Consider the following 22723-nt stretch of genomic DNA (forward strand, 5'->3'; position numbering starts at 1 on the left):
GCCGCGCCACCGGCCCCGCGCTCCCTGGGGACACGCCGCGCGCCTCCCGCGGCCCCGGGGACGCACACCGCGCTCGCTGCCCTCCGGCCGCCACCCCGCCACTTGGCCCCGTGCAGCTTGCCATCCACCCGAGCTGACACCCTCCTGCTGTCTGTCGGGAGAGTCCCTGTTTCGCGCCGCAGGAACTGTCAATTTCAGTTCAACGCTAATTCTGCCACACTGACCTTTTTTCATTGTCTTCTATACGCAGATGAACATCGGTTTTCTCAGGAATGTCTTTGATGGGCTTCTTTTTCCCCTGGGATAGCTTTGAAAGGGGTATGGGGTTGGGCCAAAGTTAGTCTGTTACCTTGATATCATCCCGGAGTTCAGTAAATGCTTGTGGAATGACTGAGTGTAGAAAGGGAAAAACGAGCGTGCAACGGAGAAAACTCTGGGCTAAACATCAGAAGATCTAGCTTTATAAATTTGTGCAAGGCCCTCGTTCTATGGAATCTTGGTTAGCGAAGATGAGATCCTGATGCTCGCCCTGCCCACGCAATAAGGCTGCTGCAAGAATCAAATGAGCTCATTTATGTGAAAATGCTTTTTAAACTGTACAGTATACAAAGGATAAAGGATATTGTTCAAAAATATATATTGTTCAGTTCACTTGACAATTCTATAACAAATCTTAACCAGGTCACAGTATAGAATGTTCACATCCTCTGCCCCTCATAGAATAATCCTCACCCAAAGACAAAAAACGCCATGAGGCGTTTTTTGTCCCATTTTTTTCCATTTTTCCTCCTGGAATCATATTATTCCTCTGCAAATTCTTATATATTTCAGCCTCTGGCCTATTAAACTTTTCTCAAAGTACTCTACTTTCTGTCACATAAAGTAATAAGAAAGCAAAAATATTATCCATGAAATATTTTAATTGCTAAAAAAAAGAACGCATACTCAGGATTACAGCTTGATCACTACATTTCACATTTAGATATTAAAGGGTTTTTTTGTCTTCTAGCTAAATATATAATACTATATATATATATAAATTACATTATATTTACAATGTGCTAGGAATTCAGCTATGCATGCATTATCACATTTAATTTTTCCCAATCCCATAAGGCACTATTATTAAACCTATTTTACAGATGAGAAAACTGACTCAGAGGCATTGACTATTTCTGAGTACAGATCATTAGTAAGAAGCAAAGTCAGGACTTAAATTAACATATCCAAAATCCAAATGACTCTTAACTTATATTCCATTTTCCTGAGCTGTCAGAATTAAAAGTCATTCCTTTAAATGTAATTAAAGGCAGTAAATTCCAACTGAGCCTTTTCTTTCTTTCCACCCTTGCAATATCCAGGATTAAAACTGTATTTTCCCTTCCTCTTTGAAACATTAACTCATTCTCCCATACACAGATAATTTGGCATCAAATGTTTCTTGCTATGTGTTACATGTTTTGTTATGTTTCTTTTTCCAACCCTTTTTTGACATTTGTTATGTATATGAAATTTGAGGAGCAGGGGTAGAGAGGTCAAAGTACTAAAAATGGGAAAGTTAGGGAAGGATTAGACTTTCTTTTCCTGGAAATTGAGAAAAATAAAAAGCTCAAGAACTTCCTTGACATATACAAGACATTTGCTGCAGCATTATTTATAACTGTAGCAAATCAGATAAATATCCATAATAAGGTAACTGTTAAATATGCTATGGTACAGTTACATAATAGGATACTACTTAGCTTTTAAGTGAGTAATTTTATTTAACTCTGGGAAGTAGAATTAGAGAGGAAATGTTTTTCTTTTTATGTCTTCTTTACCATTTAGATATTTGCTATAGTCACGTATTATTTTAAAGAACGAATTTTTTTTTCATGTATCTAAATATATTCCCGTGAGAAATATTTTTCTAAATATTTTTTCTAAATCTAAATATTTTCGTGAGAAAATCATGTTAAAAAAGTCTGTAGGGAGACTGTCCCCTTGGCGGATGCGCCGGATCACAGGGAGCCCGGGAAGGGGAAGGTAGAATTAGAAGATCATGTGACGCTGGAGTGTGAGGATTTATCTTGGTGACTAGGTTGCTGGTTCCACTGCAGGTATAATTATGCAAAGCTAAGAATCCAGGAAAGACTTGACAGAGAAGGAATTAAAAACAAGATTTTATATGAAAGTACCTACCTTGATCCTGAAAGAAAACAAACCAACAGCGGCAGCAGCAGCAATTGAGCAGTCTTGAGCACAGAAAACCCAGATACAACTCACTTCGGTGGGAACAAAGCTGAAATCAACTATAGAAAGCATTTTATGTACCACAAGGCTTTCAATCAAGTAAATAAAGTATGTGTAAGTTGCAGTTTTTTTACACGTGTATAAATATTTACAACCTTATTCTGGCCCTGTATCTACTGTCAGTATAGCACATAGTGGACTCATAGTTAAAATAAACCTCGTGTTCAACAGGCTTATAAAAAAAAAGAAAAAAAATTGTATAATATGATTATATAGTTGCTTTTTAAAATATATATGTATGTGTATGTATATATTTGCATAGGTACATACACACAAACACATAGATGGATATATACCAAAGATGTAAACTTAAAGATTATTATAATTTACCTCATTTTCTACTATATCTATAATTAGCGTTTGTATGGTTGTTTGCTTATGAGATTTTTTTAAATCAAAAACAGAAACCAATAAGCTAGTTTTGTTTTGCTTTTGCCCTGAGACAGGGAGAAGCACTTGCATTCACTTTCCATTTACTTTCTATTAAGGAGGGTGATATGGAGCAGAATAAAAATATAGTCACTGAAACATGCAAGGAATAAAGATGTGCAAGATTCACCCTTCTCAATAATAGAACATATTATATAATTCTTCATGAGTGCTAGTCTACCTTGAGCGAAATGCTTCTTCATACTATTGGTGACCAATATGCCACAGTACATATTTTGGAAGCACTTATGAAAGACCTGTGTGTTATATGAAACATGGTATAGTGGATAAAATTTGTGTATTCAAATCCCAGCTTTGACACTCAATAATTGAGAACTTAAGTCATTTAACTGATCTGGTAGTCAGTTTCCTCATCAGTAAAATGGGGATAATAATATTACTTACATCATAGTGTTGGGGAGGGACTGTGTGATTTCATGCATGGAATGCACTTACATAAGTGCATGAAGGAAGAGTAACCTAGAAATTGAAAGAGGCTTAAAAGACAAGGCAACCAAATGCAATCTATATGGATCAAGAGACATATCTGTCAAATACAATATATGGACATTTGGGGGGATCCTGATTTGAACAAAGCAACTGGAAGAAACATCAAGCAATTGGTGAAATTTCAATCCTGACTTCGGTGATATAAAAGAATTACTGTTATATTTTAGATATGTTAATAGAATTGTGTTATTATTATTTAAAGATATTTATCTTTTCATGACGCATACTAAAGTATTTAGTCATGAAAAGCCTGAAATTTGCTTCAAAATAACCAAGTGATGAGGAAGAGAGGTATAGGTAATAAATGACTAGCCAAGTGTTGCTTATTACAACGTGGGTTTTTTTCATTTGTCTTTTTTTAATACTATTCTCTCTACTTTCGCATATGATTGAAATTTTACAAAATAGTTTTTTAAAAATACTGTTTAAAAGCACTGGAACATAGTAAGGACTCTGTAATTGTTTATTACATGCTTTATATTTATATTATCTAATGTTTGTTTTACACCTTTCAGATCACAGTGTGTTTTCATTTACACGAAGTCTTTTAGTACTAACACTAAACCTAGAAGGTATCCCCATTTTACAACTGAGAAGACTGAACTAGAGGCAAGACTGCAAGGCGGCCCGATATACCACCTCTGCTTTTCCAGCTTCCAGGGAACCCTCGGTAAAAGGACTAGGAGGTAACCCGCAACCTCTAAGCAAAGGGTTCTTTCTTCCCTTAGAGGCTGTCGTCAGATCTAGTGGGGAGAGAATAAACAAACATACAAATGATTCACTTAAAAATATTTATCAGGGCTTCCCTGGTGGCGCAGTGGTTGAGAGTCCTCCTGCCGATGCAGGAGACACGAGTTCGTGCCCCGGTCCGGGAAGATCCCACATGCCACGGAGCGGCTGGGTCCGTGAGCCATGGCCGCTGAGCCTGCGCATCCGGAGCCTGTGCTCCACAACCGGAGAGGCCACAACAGTGAGAGGCCCGCGTACCGCAAAAAAAAAAAAAAAAAAAAAAAAAAAATATTTATCAGACAAAATCTGAGCCCACATTTGCGCATCAGAAAAATTCTAGCGGCTACTTTAAAAGGTAATCTCGGAAGAAAAGACTAGAACACAGAAGAAGAGATTACATCGTAAAGGAAAAGTTCTCTCCGTGGTTTGTATTTCTTTTACATAACTTTATTATTGTAAGTTTCATTAGTTTACCTACCTAACCTGTTTATTCTTTCTAAAAATAAGACTAGGACTAAGGTTAGGGGACCAGAGACGAGAAACTGCGTGGGAAGCAAAGTTGAGAGGCAGGAGGACGTCACATCCCAGTTGTTTAGAGGCCCAGCCACCTAACAGCTCTGCGCCACCTTAAGAAGCGTTAGCCTCTCCCCAAGCTGAGCAGGCCCTCGGCTCCTCCCACTCCCGTGTCAGCTCCGACCCGGGAACGTGGGGAAGGGAGGAGAGACACACTGAATGGAAAGATTGGCGCCGGGGTCTGCAGGGTCTCCCCTTCCCCCTACTCTACCGGCGCGGGGAGGAACGTGTAAAGCACGGGCCTTTGGGGTTTGGATCCTTTCCTGATGATTCATGATGGGAATGTGTTCTACTGAAATGGGGGGCGAGCGGGGGGAGGGATATGAGGGGTGGGGCTCATCTTGGGGTGAGGTCGAAGGGGAACAGAACTGGGGCGTTTGAGACACGCAGTATGCAGTGATCGTTGGTCGAAAATTGTTAAGTTCAAGAGATCCGGACGCACCTTTTCAAACCATTTCCAAAAGAGGGGGCAAGTTTTCCATTCTCCGCCCAATTCCCCGTCTTCATTTTAATTGATTGGGTTTAAGGTAGGCCGGGCCCAAGGTTGCTTGTTGACTGGCTACGTATGTAATCTATCAGGATGACGCAAGCGAGAGGCGGATGTTTGGGAAGGAAGTGAAGATTATTTTAGTACCTCCCACCAGAACTGCTGATTGGTTGGGATTTGCCGTGATGTAAAACAAGGCGTAAAGATGTCCACGAAAGGGAAGGGCCAATTGACCATTCTCTCAGGGACGATGTCTACGGTGGAATTGGGAAGAGTGAGACGGAGTCTGCTATTGTAGTGAAGGACCAAATGGATTGAAATCCTCGAGATGAGTTTAGAAGGGAACTGAAGGAGAAAGGGAAATCCGCGAAACCTTCGTTGTCCTCAAACAAGGCCATTTCCTGCGTGGGATCGATAGTTTCCTGTTTACTCAGCGAAGTTAGCGGCTACCGTGGTTTTCTAAAATACACGTGATAATTAAATTCATATGAGCCTTTGGTCCCAGACTTCCCATTTACTTATACTAAAAGGATGAAAGAGACAGAAGAAAGGAAAAGCGTGGGGTTTAGCCTTGCCTTTAGGGAAGGATGGGGAAACCGAGGTTCTCATACAGAAAGTTAAGGACTGACCCTGGATCACAGTATCCTAGCAGGTGGGTTCCTAAAGAAACCATTCACAAAATAATTGGAGAGGCTGCGTGGAGGTGAAGGAAACTGTAAAAATTTGTCTGAAGGAAGGGCATTAATCACATTACAGAAAACTGCTTGGATATGGAGTTTATTTTATTCATCGTTGCATATCCAGTGTCTAGCAGTGTCTGATACATAGCAGGTTATGAACCGAACCAAAATGAGAAGACTTTTACAAAGTATGCCAGACCTTTAAAATATGTTTTTAAAGGTATATATGCCAATTTTATGATCCTGGAAAAATGTTTCACACTCACCACCTGGGTTTTTCCAGCCATAAATTGAAAGATAAATCTGCTCCCACAGATCTACCTAGGAAGCTACCTATCTGTGAAAATGCTACCATTTTCTCCTTAACACCCTGAGGCATTTAAAATTTGAAAGTAGATTTCCCCTCAACCTACCTTCCTAGAAAAATTGAAAAGATAGATGGAATTGGAGAAAAGGTATCCTCTACATCCAGTGAATGAAAAATAAGGTGTTTAACCTACAATCTGCAATTCCAGGGTAGGAAGAACTATTTGAGAGTGTTGAGAGATGCCATCTATACTGTAAATTATGGAATTCCCTTGCTTCCCAGCACAAATGGACCTCTTTTTTTCTTTCCTAGTCCAGACTTTTTCTTACAGCTACGTTTCAGCAAAGCTCTAACGCTGTCTAAAAATTGTGCTTTGAAATTGAGGGACCAGAATAAGGACTTCCCATCAGTATTATAACTGTCCCCACTGCAGAGCTGCAAGGGCTATGGGTCAAGATTCAGTAACAGGTAACTTCTGTTCATCCAAAGTGATCCCATCTTTTTATGATTTTCCAGGATCTCCTAGGCCAGATAGTTTACAAGAGAGTATATCATACTAGCCCTTCAGTATCATTATGGCCATAGTTTAGAAATAAGAGGAGGAATGAGAGGCAGCTGTATTTGCAATAATAAAAGTACCATGAGAAAATTATTACTAGGCTGTAAATAATTCTAGCATAATAAGGTATATCTTGCTTATGCCAAAGTGGGATTGAGGGTGGGGCAGGAAGGGGGAGGATGTTAAAATTTTTTTCAAGAATTGTCTAGGCTTCCGGCGCGTCGGTTACTCGGCTGGGGGAACCGTTGGCGTGGTGGTCGCCTGGGTAGTTCCCGCCACGTGAGAGGAGGGCGAGGAGGGTTTGAGCATGAGCCTGGGAGAAGGGGACACCTTGATATCAGTGGGTTATGAAACTGGGGGGAAGGCACACGGGGTGTTTTTCCGCAAATATACTCAGGCTGAGGGGCAAAAGCTGGAATTTGGAGGCTGGATCCAGAATACTGACCAGGGCACAGTATGAGGGCAATTTCAAGGTTGCATCTCCAAAGTGCGTCATATGCAGGGATGGTTGGAAAAAGAGGGAATCCCAAAACAAACGCGCATCGACAGAGCAAACTTCTACAATGAGAAAGGCATCTCATAGTTGGATTACTCAGATTCCTAACTTGTAAAATAATGGCCAGAATTTAAATTTTCCAAGATAAACTAAGTGGTTTTGCTTTTTATTGTTAGTAGAGATAGAACTATTCTGTGTTCAGTATTAGAATTTATCAGTAAGTTATTTTAGTATCAGATATTTGATTATTACTGCATATTATATGTATGACGGGAGGATTACAACTACAATTCTAATCAACAAAGACACATTAGAACCTTTAAAAACAATTGTGTTTATGAGAGAAAAGGGCATTTTGTTCTTAGTAATGTTAAATGAATATGTGGAAACATGCAATATTATTTTTAGGTTAATAATTCATATACTTAAAGAACTGTGGGGCTTCCCTGGTGGCTCAGTGGTTGGGAGTCCGCCTGCCGATGCAGGGGACGCGGGTTCGTGCCCCGGTCCGGGAGGATCCCACATGCCGCGGAGCAGCTGGGGCCGTGAGCCATGGCCGCTGGGCCTGCGCGTCCAGGAAAAAAAACTGCTGTTGTTCCTCACCACAGGCCCACGCCCTCCAGCGAGTAAAGATAAACCACTGGCATCTTGATTAGTGAGAACATGAGACACTGAGTCATAGCCTCTCGGGCAACAGGAAAATCAGAAAAAACACCAGGACCTGCTTAGGACCTGCCGAATGAACTTGGACAAGTCACCTTACTACTGGGCCTTCATTTATTGCAAACTAAAATTAGTATTACAGATAAATATTAACATTTAAGAAAGGAGGGGGGAAAAAGGTATGGAAGAAACAGTTTGTAAAAGGAACATATACAGTCGTACCCTCTTAGCACTTTCACTTTCTGAGGTTTCAGTTACCCACAATCAACCGCTGTCTGAAAATATATTAAATGGAAAATTCCAGAAATAAACAATCCACAGGTTTTAAATTGCGCGCCACTCTAAGTAGCATCATGAAATCTCAAGCCATCCCATTTCGTCCTGCCGGGGATGGGAATCATCCCCTGGTCCAGTTCATTGAGGCTGATCACTCACTTGGCAGCCGGCTGCTTTACCAGATGTACTGTCATGGTATCACATTCACATAAATTTTATTACAGTATGTTGTTACAACTGTTCTATTTTATTGTTAGTTACTGCTGTTAATCTCTTACTGTGCCTAATTTATAAATTAATCTTTATCATGTGTATGTATGTATGTATAAGAAAAAACATAGTATATATAGGGTTGGGTACAATCTGCGGTTTCAGGCATCCGTTGAGGGTCTTGGAAAGTATCCCCCATGGATAAGAGGGAACTACTATAATAAGAAAAAAATATTAAAAAAAATAAGGAAGGGGACTTCCCTGGTGGTCCAGTGGTTAACAATCCACCTTCTGATGCAGGGGATGCAGGTTTGATCCCTGGTCTGAGAACTAAGATCCATATGCCGTGGGGCAACTAAGCCCACGGGCCACAACTACTGAGCCCGCACATTCTAGAGCCCGTGGCTCCACAACTAGAGAGCCCACATGCTCTGGAGCCCATGCACCACAATGAAAGATCCCGCATGCAACAACTAAGACCCGATGCAGCCAAATAAATAAATATTTTTTTAAAAAATAAGGAAGGCATTAGATTAGTGAAGCTCTTAGTTCCCTTAAGGGTCTGAAAGTCTATTATTTAACTTTTTTTTCTGGACTCCTAATAACCTTCTACATGGACCTCAACTTGTAGACTTATGCCAACCCTACTTAGGCCATCTAGTCCTGTTCAGTGACCCAGATTTGATGAGGAGAAACACAGATTTTTTTTCATGTCACTGTATTTGTTCAAAAGCATTCCATGGCTACCAGTAAAATATAAAACACACTATTCAGCTTGGCATTCAAAGCCCTCCTCAACCTGTCCCTAACCCATATTTTGCACAATTCCTGCTCCCAAAAAACCACTGGCATCACATAAACAGGTGCCTTTATTTCAGTTAACATTTTCCCCCATTTCAACAAATATTCATTGAGCTTATTAATCAATTGTATGTCCCAGACTTTATGTTGGAAACTTCAACAAGTTCAAAGATGAATCAGGCTCAGCCCCTGCTAGAATGTGCATCCATACCAGGTTACCCAAGACTATCTTGGGTTTAGTGCTAAAAGTCCCCTGTTGCGAGAAACCCCTGAGTCCTGGGGAAAGTGAGACAGTTGATTACCCTGGTCCCTGCCCACGAGAAATCATGAGCCTCTTAAGAGCCCTTCTAACTCAGAAACTCTGCATAGATGCATATTCTTTTCCCCAACTTTCTTCCAAGGGAATTATTTTGGACTTCCCTAACAGTATAGTATTAAAGACTACGCCCAAGCAATGACTTTTATTTGTAACACCTCCTAGATGATGAACTCCTGGGAGGCAGAGACATCATTCCAGGACTCCACAGTGCCTCATAGTGCCTTATTTACTAATATAGTGATTATAAAATGAATGTATGTTGAATTGAATAGAGGAGAACATGAACAAATTAATAATAGTTAAGGCTTTTTTTTTCTTTTTAAAATAAATTTATTTTATTTATTTATTTTTGGATCTGTTGGGTCTTCGTTGCTGCACGCAGGCTTTCTCTAGTTGCGGCGAGCGGCGGCTACTCTTCGTTGTGGTGCGCAGGCTTCTCGTTGCGGTAGTTTCTCTTGTTGCAGAGCACAGGCTCTAGGTGTGTGGGCTTCAGTAGTTGCAGCACGCAGGCTCAGTAGTTGTGGCACACGGGCTGTAGAGCGCAGGCTCAGTAGTTGTGGCACAAGGGCTTAGTTGCTCTGCAGCATGTGGGATCTTCCTGAACCAGGGCTCAAACCTGTGTCCCCTGCATTGGCTGGCAGATTCTTAACCACTGCACCACCAAGGAAGTCCCTTTTTTTTCTTAACTAAAAACATTTTTAAGTAAAACACATATGGAAAAATGCTCAGTTCGATTATTGTTTTTACAAAGTTAACAGCACCCCGACAAAATCACAGAACACACCCCAGAAGTCCTGGTGTCCCTTCCCAGTCACAACCCCCCAAAGGGTAACCACAGATTTAGATTTATGACACCACAGCTTAGTTTTGCCTGTTTTTGAACCTTTATATAAATGGAATCATTCGATATGTTCTCTTTTGCGCCTGGTTTCTTCAACTTTGTGAGATTCATCCATATAACTGCAGGTTGCTATAGCACATTCACTCTCATTGCTGTATAATATTCCACTGTGTGAATATAACACAATGTAAATTATCCATTCTTCTCTTAAAGGACATTTGGATTATTTCCAGTCTGGCATTGTTATGAATACTGCTGAGATGAACATTCTAATACCTATTTTTTGATGAACGTGTGTATGCATTTCTATTGAGTATATATCTAGGGGTGGAATTGTTGGGTCATAGGGCAGGCATATGTTCTGTTTGGTTTTTTTAAATAATTTTTACTGAAGTATGGTTGTGTTTCTTAATGAAGAATGTTGTGTTTCTGGTGTAGAGCAAAGTGATTCAGTATGCATACATATATTTTTTAGATTCTTTTCCATTATATGTTATTACAAGATATTGAGTATAGTTCCCTGTGCTATACAGTAGGTCCTTGTTGTTTATCTTATATATAGTAGTGTGTATATGTTAATCCCAAACTCCTAATTTATCCCCCCCACTTCCCCTTGGTCACCATAGTTTGTTTCCTATGTCTGTGTGTCTACTTCTGTTTCGTAAACAAGTTCATTTCTATCATTTTTTTAAGATTCTACATATAAGTGATATCATATAATATTTATCCTTCTCTGACTTACCTCACTTCATATGATAATCTCCAGGTCCATCCATGTTGCTGCAAATGGCATTGTTTCATTCTTTTTTATGGCTGAGTAACATTCCATTATATACATATGTTCTGTTTTAATAAATATTGCTAAATATTTTTCAAAGTGCGCCAGTTTATCATCTTGTACCCCCATTAACCACGTATGAAAGTTCTGGCGTCCCGTATTTGGCATTCTCTCTCTCTTTCCTTTTCCTCCTCCTTCATTTTAACCATCCTAGTGGGTGTACGGTAGCATCTCCTGTGGTTTTAATTTGGAGTTCCCTGATATGACCAATTCAGCTGCACACATTTTCCCTGAGTTTATTGCTCACTGGGAATATTCCCTTTTGAGAAGTGTAATGCAGACGTTTAAAAAAAAAACCTTGTCACTACTGACTCAGCCCTTGCTGAAAGGCCATGCTATCACTATGAGGCTCTAAATAATTCCAAGTTAGCTAGGGGACAAAGGGGAGAACAATCTCCAAAGCACCGGTCCCTCTCTTGCCCACCAACCACTCCCTGGACAGCACCCACGAGGCAGCGCGGGACGACCTTTATTACTCCTAACCCCAAATTTTAAAGAGTCCTTTCCAGGAGGTGGAAGGAAAGACATTTGGGGCTTTTCATTAGAAAAGAGCCACCGGGTCCAAAAGAACCACTAGAAATTGCCCTCTGTCTTCTCAGCCTCGACCCCGGCCCACCCCGCAGAGTTGTCTGAGGGCAACACGCCCCGGGCGCGGAGGCGCTGAGAGGGAACCGGTATCTCTTAAAGCAGAAATGTTAACACCCTCTTAACGGCGGCATCAAGGATGGTGGGGCCCAGAGTCGTTTCCCCGTAAAGGGTTCCCCGCTCTCTTCTCGAAGATGCCTGGGCGCGGGGTGGGAGCGGGGTGGGCTGCGGCCCGGCCGGTCAGTTTGGCGCGAGGGTGAGGAGTAGGACTGGGGCCGCGGTCGTGGGGACTCAAGAGCGCGACCCCTGCTCACGCCAGGGGTGGCTGCCTGCGTCCTGCTTAACGGAGGCAGCCGGACCCACGAGTCACGTTTTCCTCCCACATCAACGGATCGTTCAAAACAGAATCCTGGGCATCTCGTAGCCGCGCGGGGGGTCCTAACGGCCGCGCAGCCGGGCGGGCGGAAGCACAGTGGCGGCATCGCTGTCACCCCCGGGCGTGGCCTCCTGGGACCAGCGGAGAGGCGTGGGTGAGCTCGGAGATGGGCGGTTGAGCGGAGCCGCCGGGCCCAACCGCAGTTGCCCGGTCCCGGTGGTGGGTGCGCAGCGCTGTCCCTGTGGCTGGCAGGCGGGAGGACGAGCTTCCGAGCTGGGCTCGGGTAGAGGTGGGTGGTGACTCACGGTTGGGCGGGACTAAGGGAGAAGGGGGTCCTAGGGCTCTGGAGAAACTAGCACATAGCCTCAGAGTACTTGAGAGAATATTTGTTATTTCCTGAGCACCTACCGTGTCCGAGCCCTGCTCCGGGTGCTGGAGACCTCACAGTGAACGACGTGGGCAATGGTCCTGCCTTCCTGGAGTTTATACTCTAGGGAAGGGATAGACAAGAAAATGCGTGGATGTGTAATAAAATGCCAGACAGTGATCAATCTTATGAAGAAAATATGTAGTAAGAAATGGGGAGGGGACTGGCATATTCAATTGCAGGTGGGGGAAGGAATGGGTCTGAGGAAGTGCCTTTTGACCAAAGACCTGAAGAGAGTGAGAGCCATAGAAAAACCATCCAGGCAAAGGGAACTGTGCTGGCCTTGAAAGATACCTACCAGGAGTTTAAGTGCTATGCACATGATAACTCTGTAGGTTTTTGAAAGATGAAAATTGGAATTTCCTTAGAAAATTATGGCTCATTCATTCATTCACTGCAAGTATAGCACCTTACTTTTAAAAGTATATTTATTTGAGTTAGAAGAGTTGTAGAGGTTTTTGGTTTTTATTTTCTCCCTGAATGATGATGACCTGGAAGCCAAGAACTAGCAGACAGAGGAAAGGAGAGACACTGGGGGGCAGGGGCTGCAGAGAGAAATGAAAAGGAAAGGGTAATAAGGAGGCTGTGGAATAGTCAAAGGAATGGTCTGTCCTAATTCTCCCCTTCCTCCTAATAAACTCAGGAGATAATACTAGTGTTTCACCATACAGCTCAGCTGATCCCCAACTATGCATCCAAGTCAGGAGAGCTGGTCAAGGAGGAAACACTCGGACTTGATAACTGGTTAAGCAGAGTCCTGATTTCTGACTCCACTGCAGCTCACTGATGCTGTTTAGGTGAAGCTGTGAGGAGGTGGTTTATTTCAAATATTTTATTAATTTTATATGGCAAAATAAGCCACATTAAATCACAGAGTTTTATGACAGCAAGTTCACCTAATCCCTGCTCCTTTTGCTGATGGGGAAACAGTGCTAGTTGGTGACAGAGCAATGACTCAAAATATAGAGGTTCCATTTTGCACCATATTCAGCTCTTTCCGTTTTCTCTCCCTTTACTTGATAAAATTCTTCCCACTGGCTACTGAACAAGTGGAGAGAGCTTTGTTGAGGACCCCAGAATTGAGTTAATCTAAGACACTAGAATTATATGAGGTTTCACCTACTTCCACAAGTACTTATCGGTGTGCCCGTGGGTCGGGGGGCTGACACAGCCTCATCTCTGAAGGAGCTTAAGTAGATAAAGCAAATAAATAACTAGCCAATTACAATTTACAGGAAGCAGTACCTTAAAGAAGAATTGGAGGGCGAGTCAATTCTTAGTATAGCAGAGAGATGGAGAGCAACAAACAGGATGTGAGTATTAAGAATTTATGTCAGATTGGTATCAGCTTGTTTTGTCATGGTTATGTTAGTAATCTCAATACCTGTCGTTTCCCTAAACTTTTGTTGTCTTATTAATGTGGACCTACGTAAGTGGTGGCGGGAGAGACTATTGCAGCCAATAGACTCGGTACATTCCCATATTATTTTTATTCACAATTAATTAGTATTTGCCATGTGTGGCATTTTGTGCTTTAACATCAAGAATAATAAAAATGATAAAATATCCATGTTCGGCATTGTAATTGCAAACAGGCCTCGGTAAAATTATACACAACTGGACGAGAGGGAATTTCCCTAAAAACTGCCATGACTATATAGGTGTGAAGAATCATAGCTGAATTTGCACCGTGATAAGAACTCTTCTTATAGAGCCGACTCTAAAGTGTTACTGAGTCATATTACTTGCAAATCACTGTGATGAAGAGTCACAAAAAGATATTAAAGAATTTATGACCCTTTGGCCTGGGATGGGGACAGGGTAGGGCTTCATCTGGTGACTAAATCACATATTGCCTGAAGCCAAGGGTTTAGCCCAAGTGATCTATCCAGAAAGACTTTAAATAAGCTCGTTCTCAGGGAATTCACTGGAATCTTGAATGGCGGTCTTATCAGACTGCCAGAGTCTTTCCCAATTTTTTTATTGGTCAAACTAAGGAAAGCAGAGCTGGCGGAAGAACAGGGCGGGCAATTGCTCTTCCTTAGCACATTTTCCAAAACATCGCATCTTTTGGAAAATCTTAAAAGTCAATACATATTTAAAGATGGTACGTCTACATGATAGCTGTTAAGGCTATTTTGGAAAGACATTGGTGGAGACACTGTGAGGACAAGGTGTGAGACACAGAAATCAAGGAGTGATCCTTTTTTAAAATGTGTTCACCGCTTTACCAATGGTGAGCAAAGCCACTGTGCCCCCTGTCTACCCCAGCTCCCACCAAGCTCCCCCTGCTGCATAATTATTTAATAATTAGATTTGACTACTTAAGATTGGATACTACTGTGTTTTTCCATTTCAAAAATCATAGGGTAGTCTACCTCTCTTATTTGTGGGCTTCCTAATTATGCCAACCTTATCATTATTAAGATATCGTATATCGCCAGCGTGGTGGTGGTTTTATTAAAAAAGAAGTACGTGCCTGCGAAACATCTCAATAATAGAGAAATTAAACGACAGAGTCCCCAGAATTTTACTGGGAATTAAGGATAAGCAAAGGTTTAAGACAGTTGTTGCTGTTGTCACTGGCATTAAAAACAGTGATTTTACATCAACTGTACCCCAACAAAGACGAAAAACAAAAAAACAGTGATTTTACTTTTGACAAGGCCACTTTGACATAGCCAGAGGCAAATGGTTGTGAAAGTTTGTCCTATTTTATACCTATTAGCCAGACACTATAATTAACTCTTTGGATGACATCGATCTTTGCTGATTATTGTGACAATTAAATTAGATAATATATTCTCAGCACTTAGCAAAGTATTTGGCTGTAAAGGAAAAAAATCTCAGTTTTTCTGCACACCAAGCAATTCTCTGTGGCTCCAACTGGATGTCCTAAAATTTAACTCAATTCTGACACTGTCTAACCAGGTCCCACAAGTAAAGGTCTCAGTCCCACAAGACTGCTGCTGTCCCGACCCCCATACACACATACTTCAGACGCTGGTTACAAGCCCAGGTTATCACCTGTGCTTCTGACCAACCAGCTATAGATCAGAGGTTACAATGACCCCCTCCTTGGGTTCCATTAATTTGCTAAAATGGATCACAGACCCCAGGGAAACTCTTATGTCTACCAGTTTATTAAAAGATGCGATAAAGGATACAGATGAACAACCAGATAAAGAAATACATAGGGCAGGGTCTGGGAGGGTCCTGAGCATAGGAGCTTCCGTCCCCATGGAGTTGAGGTGCGTCACCCTCGCGGTGTGATGTGTTTACCAACCTGGAAACTTTCCAAACCTCCTACTATTGGGATTTTATGGAGGCTTCCTCACATAGACACGATCAATTATTAACTCCATTTCCAGCCCCTCTCCCCGCTCTGGAGGATGAGGGGTGGGCTGATAATTCCAAGCTTCTAATCACGGCTTGGTCTTGCTGGTGACCAGCCCCCATCCAGGAACCCAACCACACTCACCTCATCAGAACAAAAGATGTTCCTAGTGCTCTTATCACTTAGGAATTTACAAGCGTTTCAGGAGCCCTGTGTCAGGGACCTGGTCAAAGACAATTATTAGAACGAGAGATGTTCCCAGTGTTCTTATGACTCAGGAAATTACAAGGGTTTTAAGAGCTCTATGCCAGGAACCGGGGACAGATATATATATAATCTCACATTGGCATATAGAAGATGTTAAATAATTGGGAATTAATTATTATTTACATACATTTATTCGTGAGGCAAATGTTACTGTCTGAAAACAAGGTTTAAGATCTTGAGATATGTTTTTAAGGTCACACAACTAGTGCTAGAGCTGGCCTGTGACCAGTATCTTTATGCCGAAGCTCTCTTTCCTTTCCTCTGTTCTACATTGTTCCCCTACAGACAGATCAAGAGGTTCAGAATTCAAGAGCAATCAGGAGAAATCAATTGTAGTGTGAAACAGATAACCTACATTATTATCGACCCATTGAATTTCAGTTCAGGCTCAAGAGGAGATCAGGGAGGAATACAGAGTTAGAAAACAAATGTAAAGACTTTCAAACATCCTTGCTCTCCAGCCGTATGTAACTCTTTTTTTTTTTTTTCATATGTAACTCTTTAGCTCTATATGTTAGGGAATGCCATGGAGGTAAAATGACACATAAACATCATTATACAGTTCATGAAGGGAATCAGACCTATTGTTCTTTCATTCAAGTATTGTTCCTCTGACAAAATAGTTTATGGGATAATAAATATCAATAGAATTATTTTTCCTGGAAAGAGGTGGTTTGCACATAGTTCTCTGTGACTCACTTATTTATTCAAGTATTTCTTGAGTGATATTATATGACAGGCACTGTTGGTGCCTGAGACTGCCCTCATGGAGCTTATTCTAGTGAAGGAAGTGATAAATTCTATGAAGAAAAATAAAGTAAGGGAGTAGATGGTGGAATGATGGGGAGGGTTGCGTATTCTAAATAATATGGTCATGGAAGGCCTCTCTAAGGTAAATTTGAGTAGAAGCCAGAATAACACTAGAGAGCCAGCCGTGAGAAGGAGATCCAAGGAAAGAGTGTTTCAGACAGAGGGAGTGTGTAAGGGCCCTGGAGTGTAAAGGTTTAGCAGATTAGAGCAGAGGGTCAAGAACCTCTTCTGTAAAGAGCCAGATAGTAACTGTTTTAGGCTTTGTGGGCCATGTCGTCTCTGTTACAACTATTCAACATGGCTACTAAAGCAGCCACAGACATTGTGTAACGAGGTAGGCACGGTGTGTTATAATGAAATTTTATTTACAAAGACAGGCAGAGGCTTGACATCAAAAGCACAGGCCTAGATAGATAGATAGGGCCTCACTAAAATTAAAAGCTTTTGCTCTGCAAAAGACCCTATAAAGGAGTGAAAAGATAGGCCACAGAAACAATATTTGCAAAGCACATATTGACAAAGGACTTGCATTTAGAAAATAAAAAGCCCTTTCAACAAAACTCAACGGTAAACTATAATCAAGACAGTGTGGTATTAGCATAAGGTTAGACATATAGATCAATGGAATAGAATTGAAAGTACTGAAATAAATCCCATGCATCCGTGTTCAACTGATTTTTCAACAAGGATAGCAAGACCATTCAATGGGGAAGAATAGTGTTTTCAACAAATGTTACAGGGTCAACTGGATAGCCACCTGCAGAAGAGTGAAGTTAGACCCTTACCTCATACCATATACAAGAAGGAACAAAAAAAAAAAAAAGGAACTCAAAATGGATCAAAGACCTAAGTTTAAGAGCTAAAACCACAGAACTCTTAGAAGAACACATAGATATAAACATTTATGGTCTTGGATTAGGCAACGGTTTCTTAGATATGACACCAAAAGTATGAGTAACAAATTAAAAAAAAAGATATGTTGGACATAATCAAGGTAAAAAATTTTGGACGTCAAAGGACACCATCAAGAAAGTGAAAAGAGGGGCTTCCCTCATGGCGCAGTGGTTGGGAATCTGCCTGCCAATGCAGGGGACATGGGTTCAATTCCTGGTCCAGGAAGTTCCCACATGCCGCAGAGCAACTAAGCCCGTGCACCACAACTACTGAGCCTGCGCTCTAGAGCCCGTGCTCCGCAACAAGAGAAGCCACCGCAATGAGAAGCCCGTGCACCACAACGAAGAGTAGCCCCTGCTCTCTGAAACTAGAGAAAGCCCGCGCGCAGCAACGAAGACCCATCGTAGCCAAAGATAAGTAAATAAGTTAATTAATTTAAAAGAAAATGAAAAGGCACAGAATGGGAGATAATTTTGGCAAATCATGTATATGATAAGGGACTTGTATCTAGAATATATAAAGGCTATTACAATTCAATAATAAAAAGACAAATAACCCAATTTTTTAAATGGGCAAAGGATCTGTGTAGACATTTCTCAGAAGAAGATATAAAAATGGCCAATAAGCACATGAAATGATGCCCAGTATCATTAGCCATTAGAGAAATGCACATCGGAAATCACAATGAAATATTACCTCACACTCACTAGGTTGTCTATAATTGAAAATACAGATACTGGAATGTTTTGGCGAGGGTGTGGAGAAATCGAAACCCTGATACAGTGCTGGTAGGAATGTAAAATGGTACAGATGGCAGTTTCTCAAAAAGTGAAACATAGAATTACCCTACAACCCAGAAATTCCACTCCTAGGTGTACCCAAGAGAAATGAAAACATATGTCCACACAAAAACTTGACTTGAGTGCTCATAGCAGCATTATTCATAATAGTGGAAACAACCCAAATGTCTATCCACTGATGCTCGGATAAATGAAATGTGGTATGTCCAATAAAATGGAATTTTTTTTTTTTTTTTGGCTGCACCGCGTGGCTTGCGGGATCTTAGTTCACCAAGCAGGGAACAAACTCCAGCCGTCGGCAGTGGACGCGCAGAGTCCTGACCACTGGACCACCAGGGAATTCCCTAAAATGGAATATTATTTAACAATAAAAAGAGATAAAGTACCGATACATGCTACAACATGGATGAATCTTGAAAACATTGTATTGTACTAAGTAGAAGAAGCCAGTCACAAAAGACCACATATTATTTGATTTCATTTATATGACATGTCTAGAGTAGGCAAATCCATAAAGATAAAGAGTAGACTTGTGGTTGCCTAAGCCTGGGAGTTTGGGGGAAATCGGAGAGTGACTGCTAACGGGTAAGGATTTTCTTCTGGGCGTGATGAAAGTGTTCTACAGTTAATTATGATGGTGGCTGTTGCACAACCCTGTGAATATACTAAAAACCACTGAATTGTACACTTTAAATGGTGAATTGTATAATATGTGAGTTATATCTCAATAAAGCTGTTATTTAAAAAATCAACAGTTAATAAAATGGGCAAAAGACATTGAGCAGACATTTCACTGAAGAAATTATACAGATGACAAGCACATGAAAGGATGCTCAACATCGTTAGCCACTAGGGAAATGTCAATTAAGGCCACAATAGGTATAACCACGTGCCTTTCAGAATGGCTAAAATGAAAAATAATAACCCCATTTTCTGGCAAGCATGCAGAAAAGCTGGATCCTTCATACATTACTGGTGAAAGTATAAAATGGTGCAACGACTCTGGTATAGAATATGACAGTTTCTTACAAAAGTAAACACGCACTTACCATATCACCCAGCAATTGCAGTCTTGGGAATTTATCCCAGAGAAATAAAAACGTAATCATAAAAAACCTGTACCTGAAGGTTTATAGCAGCTTTATTTGTCAGAGCCAAAATCTAGAAACAACCTAATTGTCCTTAGGTTGATGAAAGGTTAACAAACTATGGTACATTCCTACCATAGAATACTACTCAGTAATAAAAAGGAACAAACTACTGATACATGCAACAACTTGGATGGGTCTCAAGGAAATTATGCTAAGTGAAAAGAAGCAACCTCAAAAGGTTACATGTTATGTGACCTTGTTATAGACTGTATGTGTTCCCTCAAAATTCGTAAGTTGAAATCTAATCCCCAATGTGATGGTATTTGAAGATGGGGACTTTGGTAGGTAATTAGGTCATGAGGATGGAGCCTTTATGGATGGGATGAGTGTCTTTATAAAAGAAGCCAGGGCTTCCCTGGTGGCGCAGTGGTTGAGAGTCCGCCTGCCGATGCAGGGGACACGGGTTCGTGCCCCGGTCCGGGAAGATCCCACATGCCGCGGAGCGGCTGGGCCCGTGAGCCATGGCTGCTGAGCCTGCGCATCCGGAGCCTGTGCTCCACAACGGGAGAGGCCACAGCAGTGAGAGGCCTGCATACCGCAAAAAAAAAAAAGAAAAAGAAAAGAAGCCAGACAGACTTCCCTGGTGACACAGTGGTTAAGAATCCGCCCACCAGTGCAGGGGACATGAGTTCAAGCCCTGGTCCGGGAAGATCCCACATGCCACGGAGCAACTAAGCCCGTGCGCCACAACTACTGAGCCTGCGCTCTAGAGCCCGCGAGCCACAACCACTGAAGCCCACGCACCTAGAGCCCGTGCTCTGCAACAAGAGAAGCCACCGCAATGAGAAGCCCACGCATCGCAATGAAGAGTAGCCCCCGCTCACCGCAACTAGAGAAAGCCCGCGTGCAGCAACGAAGACCCAACGCAGCCAAAAATAAATAGATAAATAAATAAGAAGCCAGAGAACTAACTCAGTCTTCCTCTGCTGTGTGAGGACACAGTGAGAAGATGCCTGTCTGAAAACCAGGAAAAGGACCTTAACTAGAACCCAACCATGCTAGCACCTTGATCCTGGACTTCCAGCCTTCAGAACTGTGAGCAATAAATGTGGTTTAAGTCACCCGGTCTATACCACTCTGTTATGGCCGCCCAAACTAAAATAGGTCCCATTTATATACATTTTTTTCTTTTGTTTTTCTTTATATATACATTTTTAAATGGCAAAATTATAGAGATGGAGGACAGATTAAGGGTTGCCACCGGTTGGGACTCGGGGCCAGAGATGACCGGCTATAAAAAGAAGCACGAGGGACCCTCCTCCTCCTCCTCTGCCTTCTCCTCCTTCTCGGAGGTATCCTTCTGATAGAGCTACTGATATTTTGTATCTTGACCGGGATGGTGATCATAAGAACTTACACAAGTGATGAAATTACGTAGAACTGGGCTTCTCTGGTGGCGCAGTGGTTGAGAGTCCGCCTGCCGATGCAGGGGACACGGGTTCGTACCCCGGTCGGGGAAGATCCCACATGCCGTGGAGCGGCTGGGCCCGTGGGCCATGGCCACTGAGCCTGCGCGTCCGGAGCCTGTGCTCCGCAACGGGAGAGGCCACAGCAGTGAGAGGCCCGCGTACCGAGAGAAAAAAAAAAAATTACGTAGAACTAAACACACACACATAAGTGAGCGTATGTAAAACTGGCAAAATCTGAATAAGGTGAGTAGACTTATCAGTATCAGTTCCCTGGTTGTGATATTGTGACTGTGTTATGCAAGATGTTGCCATTAGGGGAAACTGGGTGAGGAACATAATGGGATTTCTGTATTATTTCTAGCTACCTGTGAATCTATAATTATCTCAAAAAGTTAAGGGAAAAAAAATTAACGACAACTAAAAACGGGGTAGGCTGCATTTGGCCCATGCATTCAAAGAACAGCAGGGAAGGAGTGTGGTGCATCCGGAGAAGAGTGGCAGGAAGTGAGGTGGGGAGACAGCCCAGAGCAGATCACGTAGTGCCCGGTAGTCCATGATGAGATGCTTACCTTTTTTTTTTTCTGAATATGTTGGAAGGCCACTGGAAGGATTCCGACCAGAGGACAAGTAAGTGCAGATTTGTTTTTAAGATCACTGTTTCTGTGAGTGGGAGAATGGACTGTAGGGGGCAAACGTAGAAGCAGAGAGATCAGTTATTTGCTGTTGTATTGGTAGGGATAACGGTGACTTGGGCAACGGTGGTAGTAAGGGGTAGTAAAAACTGCTAGATTCAACAGGCAGGACTTGCTAATGAATTGGGCATGGGGTTCAAGTGTAATACGGAAGTCAATATTAGTTCCTTGATTTTTAGCTTAAGCAATTGAGGTAGGCAATTGGAGGAAGAACAAGTTAGGAGCCTGGGGCACTCCTGGCTTTGAAATTCTCATTAGCCCTCCATGTGGAGACATCCAAGTCTACAGCCTAAAGACCAGGTCCAACTGGAGGCTGAGATTTAATGTAAATGGTATTTAAAGCCATGGGCCTGGAGGAGGGAACCCAGGGAGTGAGTGTGTGTAGAAAAGTGTCTTAAGGATTGAACCTTGGGAACATTCCAGCATTTAGAAATGCTGTTAAAAGGCAGTAAGGTAAATGAGAAACCAGAGCAAATTGGTGTATGAAAAGCCAAGGGAAGAAATTTACTCGAACAAGGAGAGAGTGATGAGTTTTGTCAGATGTTTTGGAGTGGTCAGGTTAGAAGGATAGAGAATTGACCCTTGGATTTGATAAGATGGAGTTCGCTGATGACCTTGATAGGATTCGTTCAAACAGAGCAGGAGGGACAAAAGCCTAATTGGAATAGGTTTAATAGAGAATGGTTTGAGGAATTGGAGGAATTTACATCAAAGGGGCGCTTACCTTGAGAAGGGACTTGAGGTCAAGAGAAGAATTATTTCTTTCATTACTCTGAAGGAATGGATGTATTATAAGAATTTTTTATGGTGGAAAATTTTATATTTAGAATTAATCAGCTGGACTCAGGTTAGATGCTCCTAATTTTGTTGGCAACCTCTAAAGCATCGTAGTCAGGATCCAGTCGGACACATGCCTTCTTCCGTCCATCAGGCCTGATGGAGGGGGGGGGGGGGTGGACCTGGGG

General features: G+C 41.9%; 1 protein-coding gene and 1 pseudogene across 1 annotated transcript in view; one reads left to right on the forward strand and one right to left on the reverse strand.

Moving 5' to 3' along the window:
- LOC112391702 (translation initiation factor IF-2-like) overlaps positions 1-234 on the reverse strand; it is a 1480-nt gene extending 1246 nt beyond the window's left edge. The window contains exon 1 of the mRNA XM_024733138.1: positions 69-234. Coding sequence (XP_024588906.1) covers positions 69-234 — 166 coding nt within the window. The remainder of the gene's footprint in view (positions 1-68) is intronic.
- Positions 235-6873: 6639 nt separating this feature from the next.
- LOC112391951 (acylphosphatase-1 pseudogene) lies at positions 6874-7182 on the forward strand (annotated as a pseudogene).
- The last annotated feature ends 15541 nt before the right edge of the window (positions 7183-22723 follow it).

Source organism: Neophocaena asiaeorientalis, unplaced genomic scaffold (genome assembly GCF_003031525.2).
Source record: "Neophocaena asiaeorientalis asiaeorientalis breed wild unplaced genomic scaffold, Neophocaena_asiaeorientalis_V1.1 scaffold150, whole genome shotgun sequence".
In the NCBI taxonomy this organism is placed as follows: domain Eukaryota; kingdom Metazoa; phylum Chordata; class Mammalia; order Artiodactyla; family Phocoenidae; genus Neophocaena; species Neophocaena asiaeorientalis.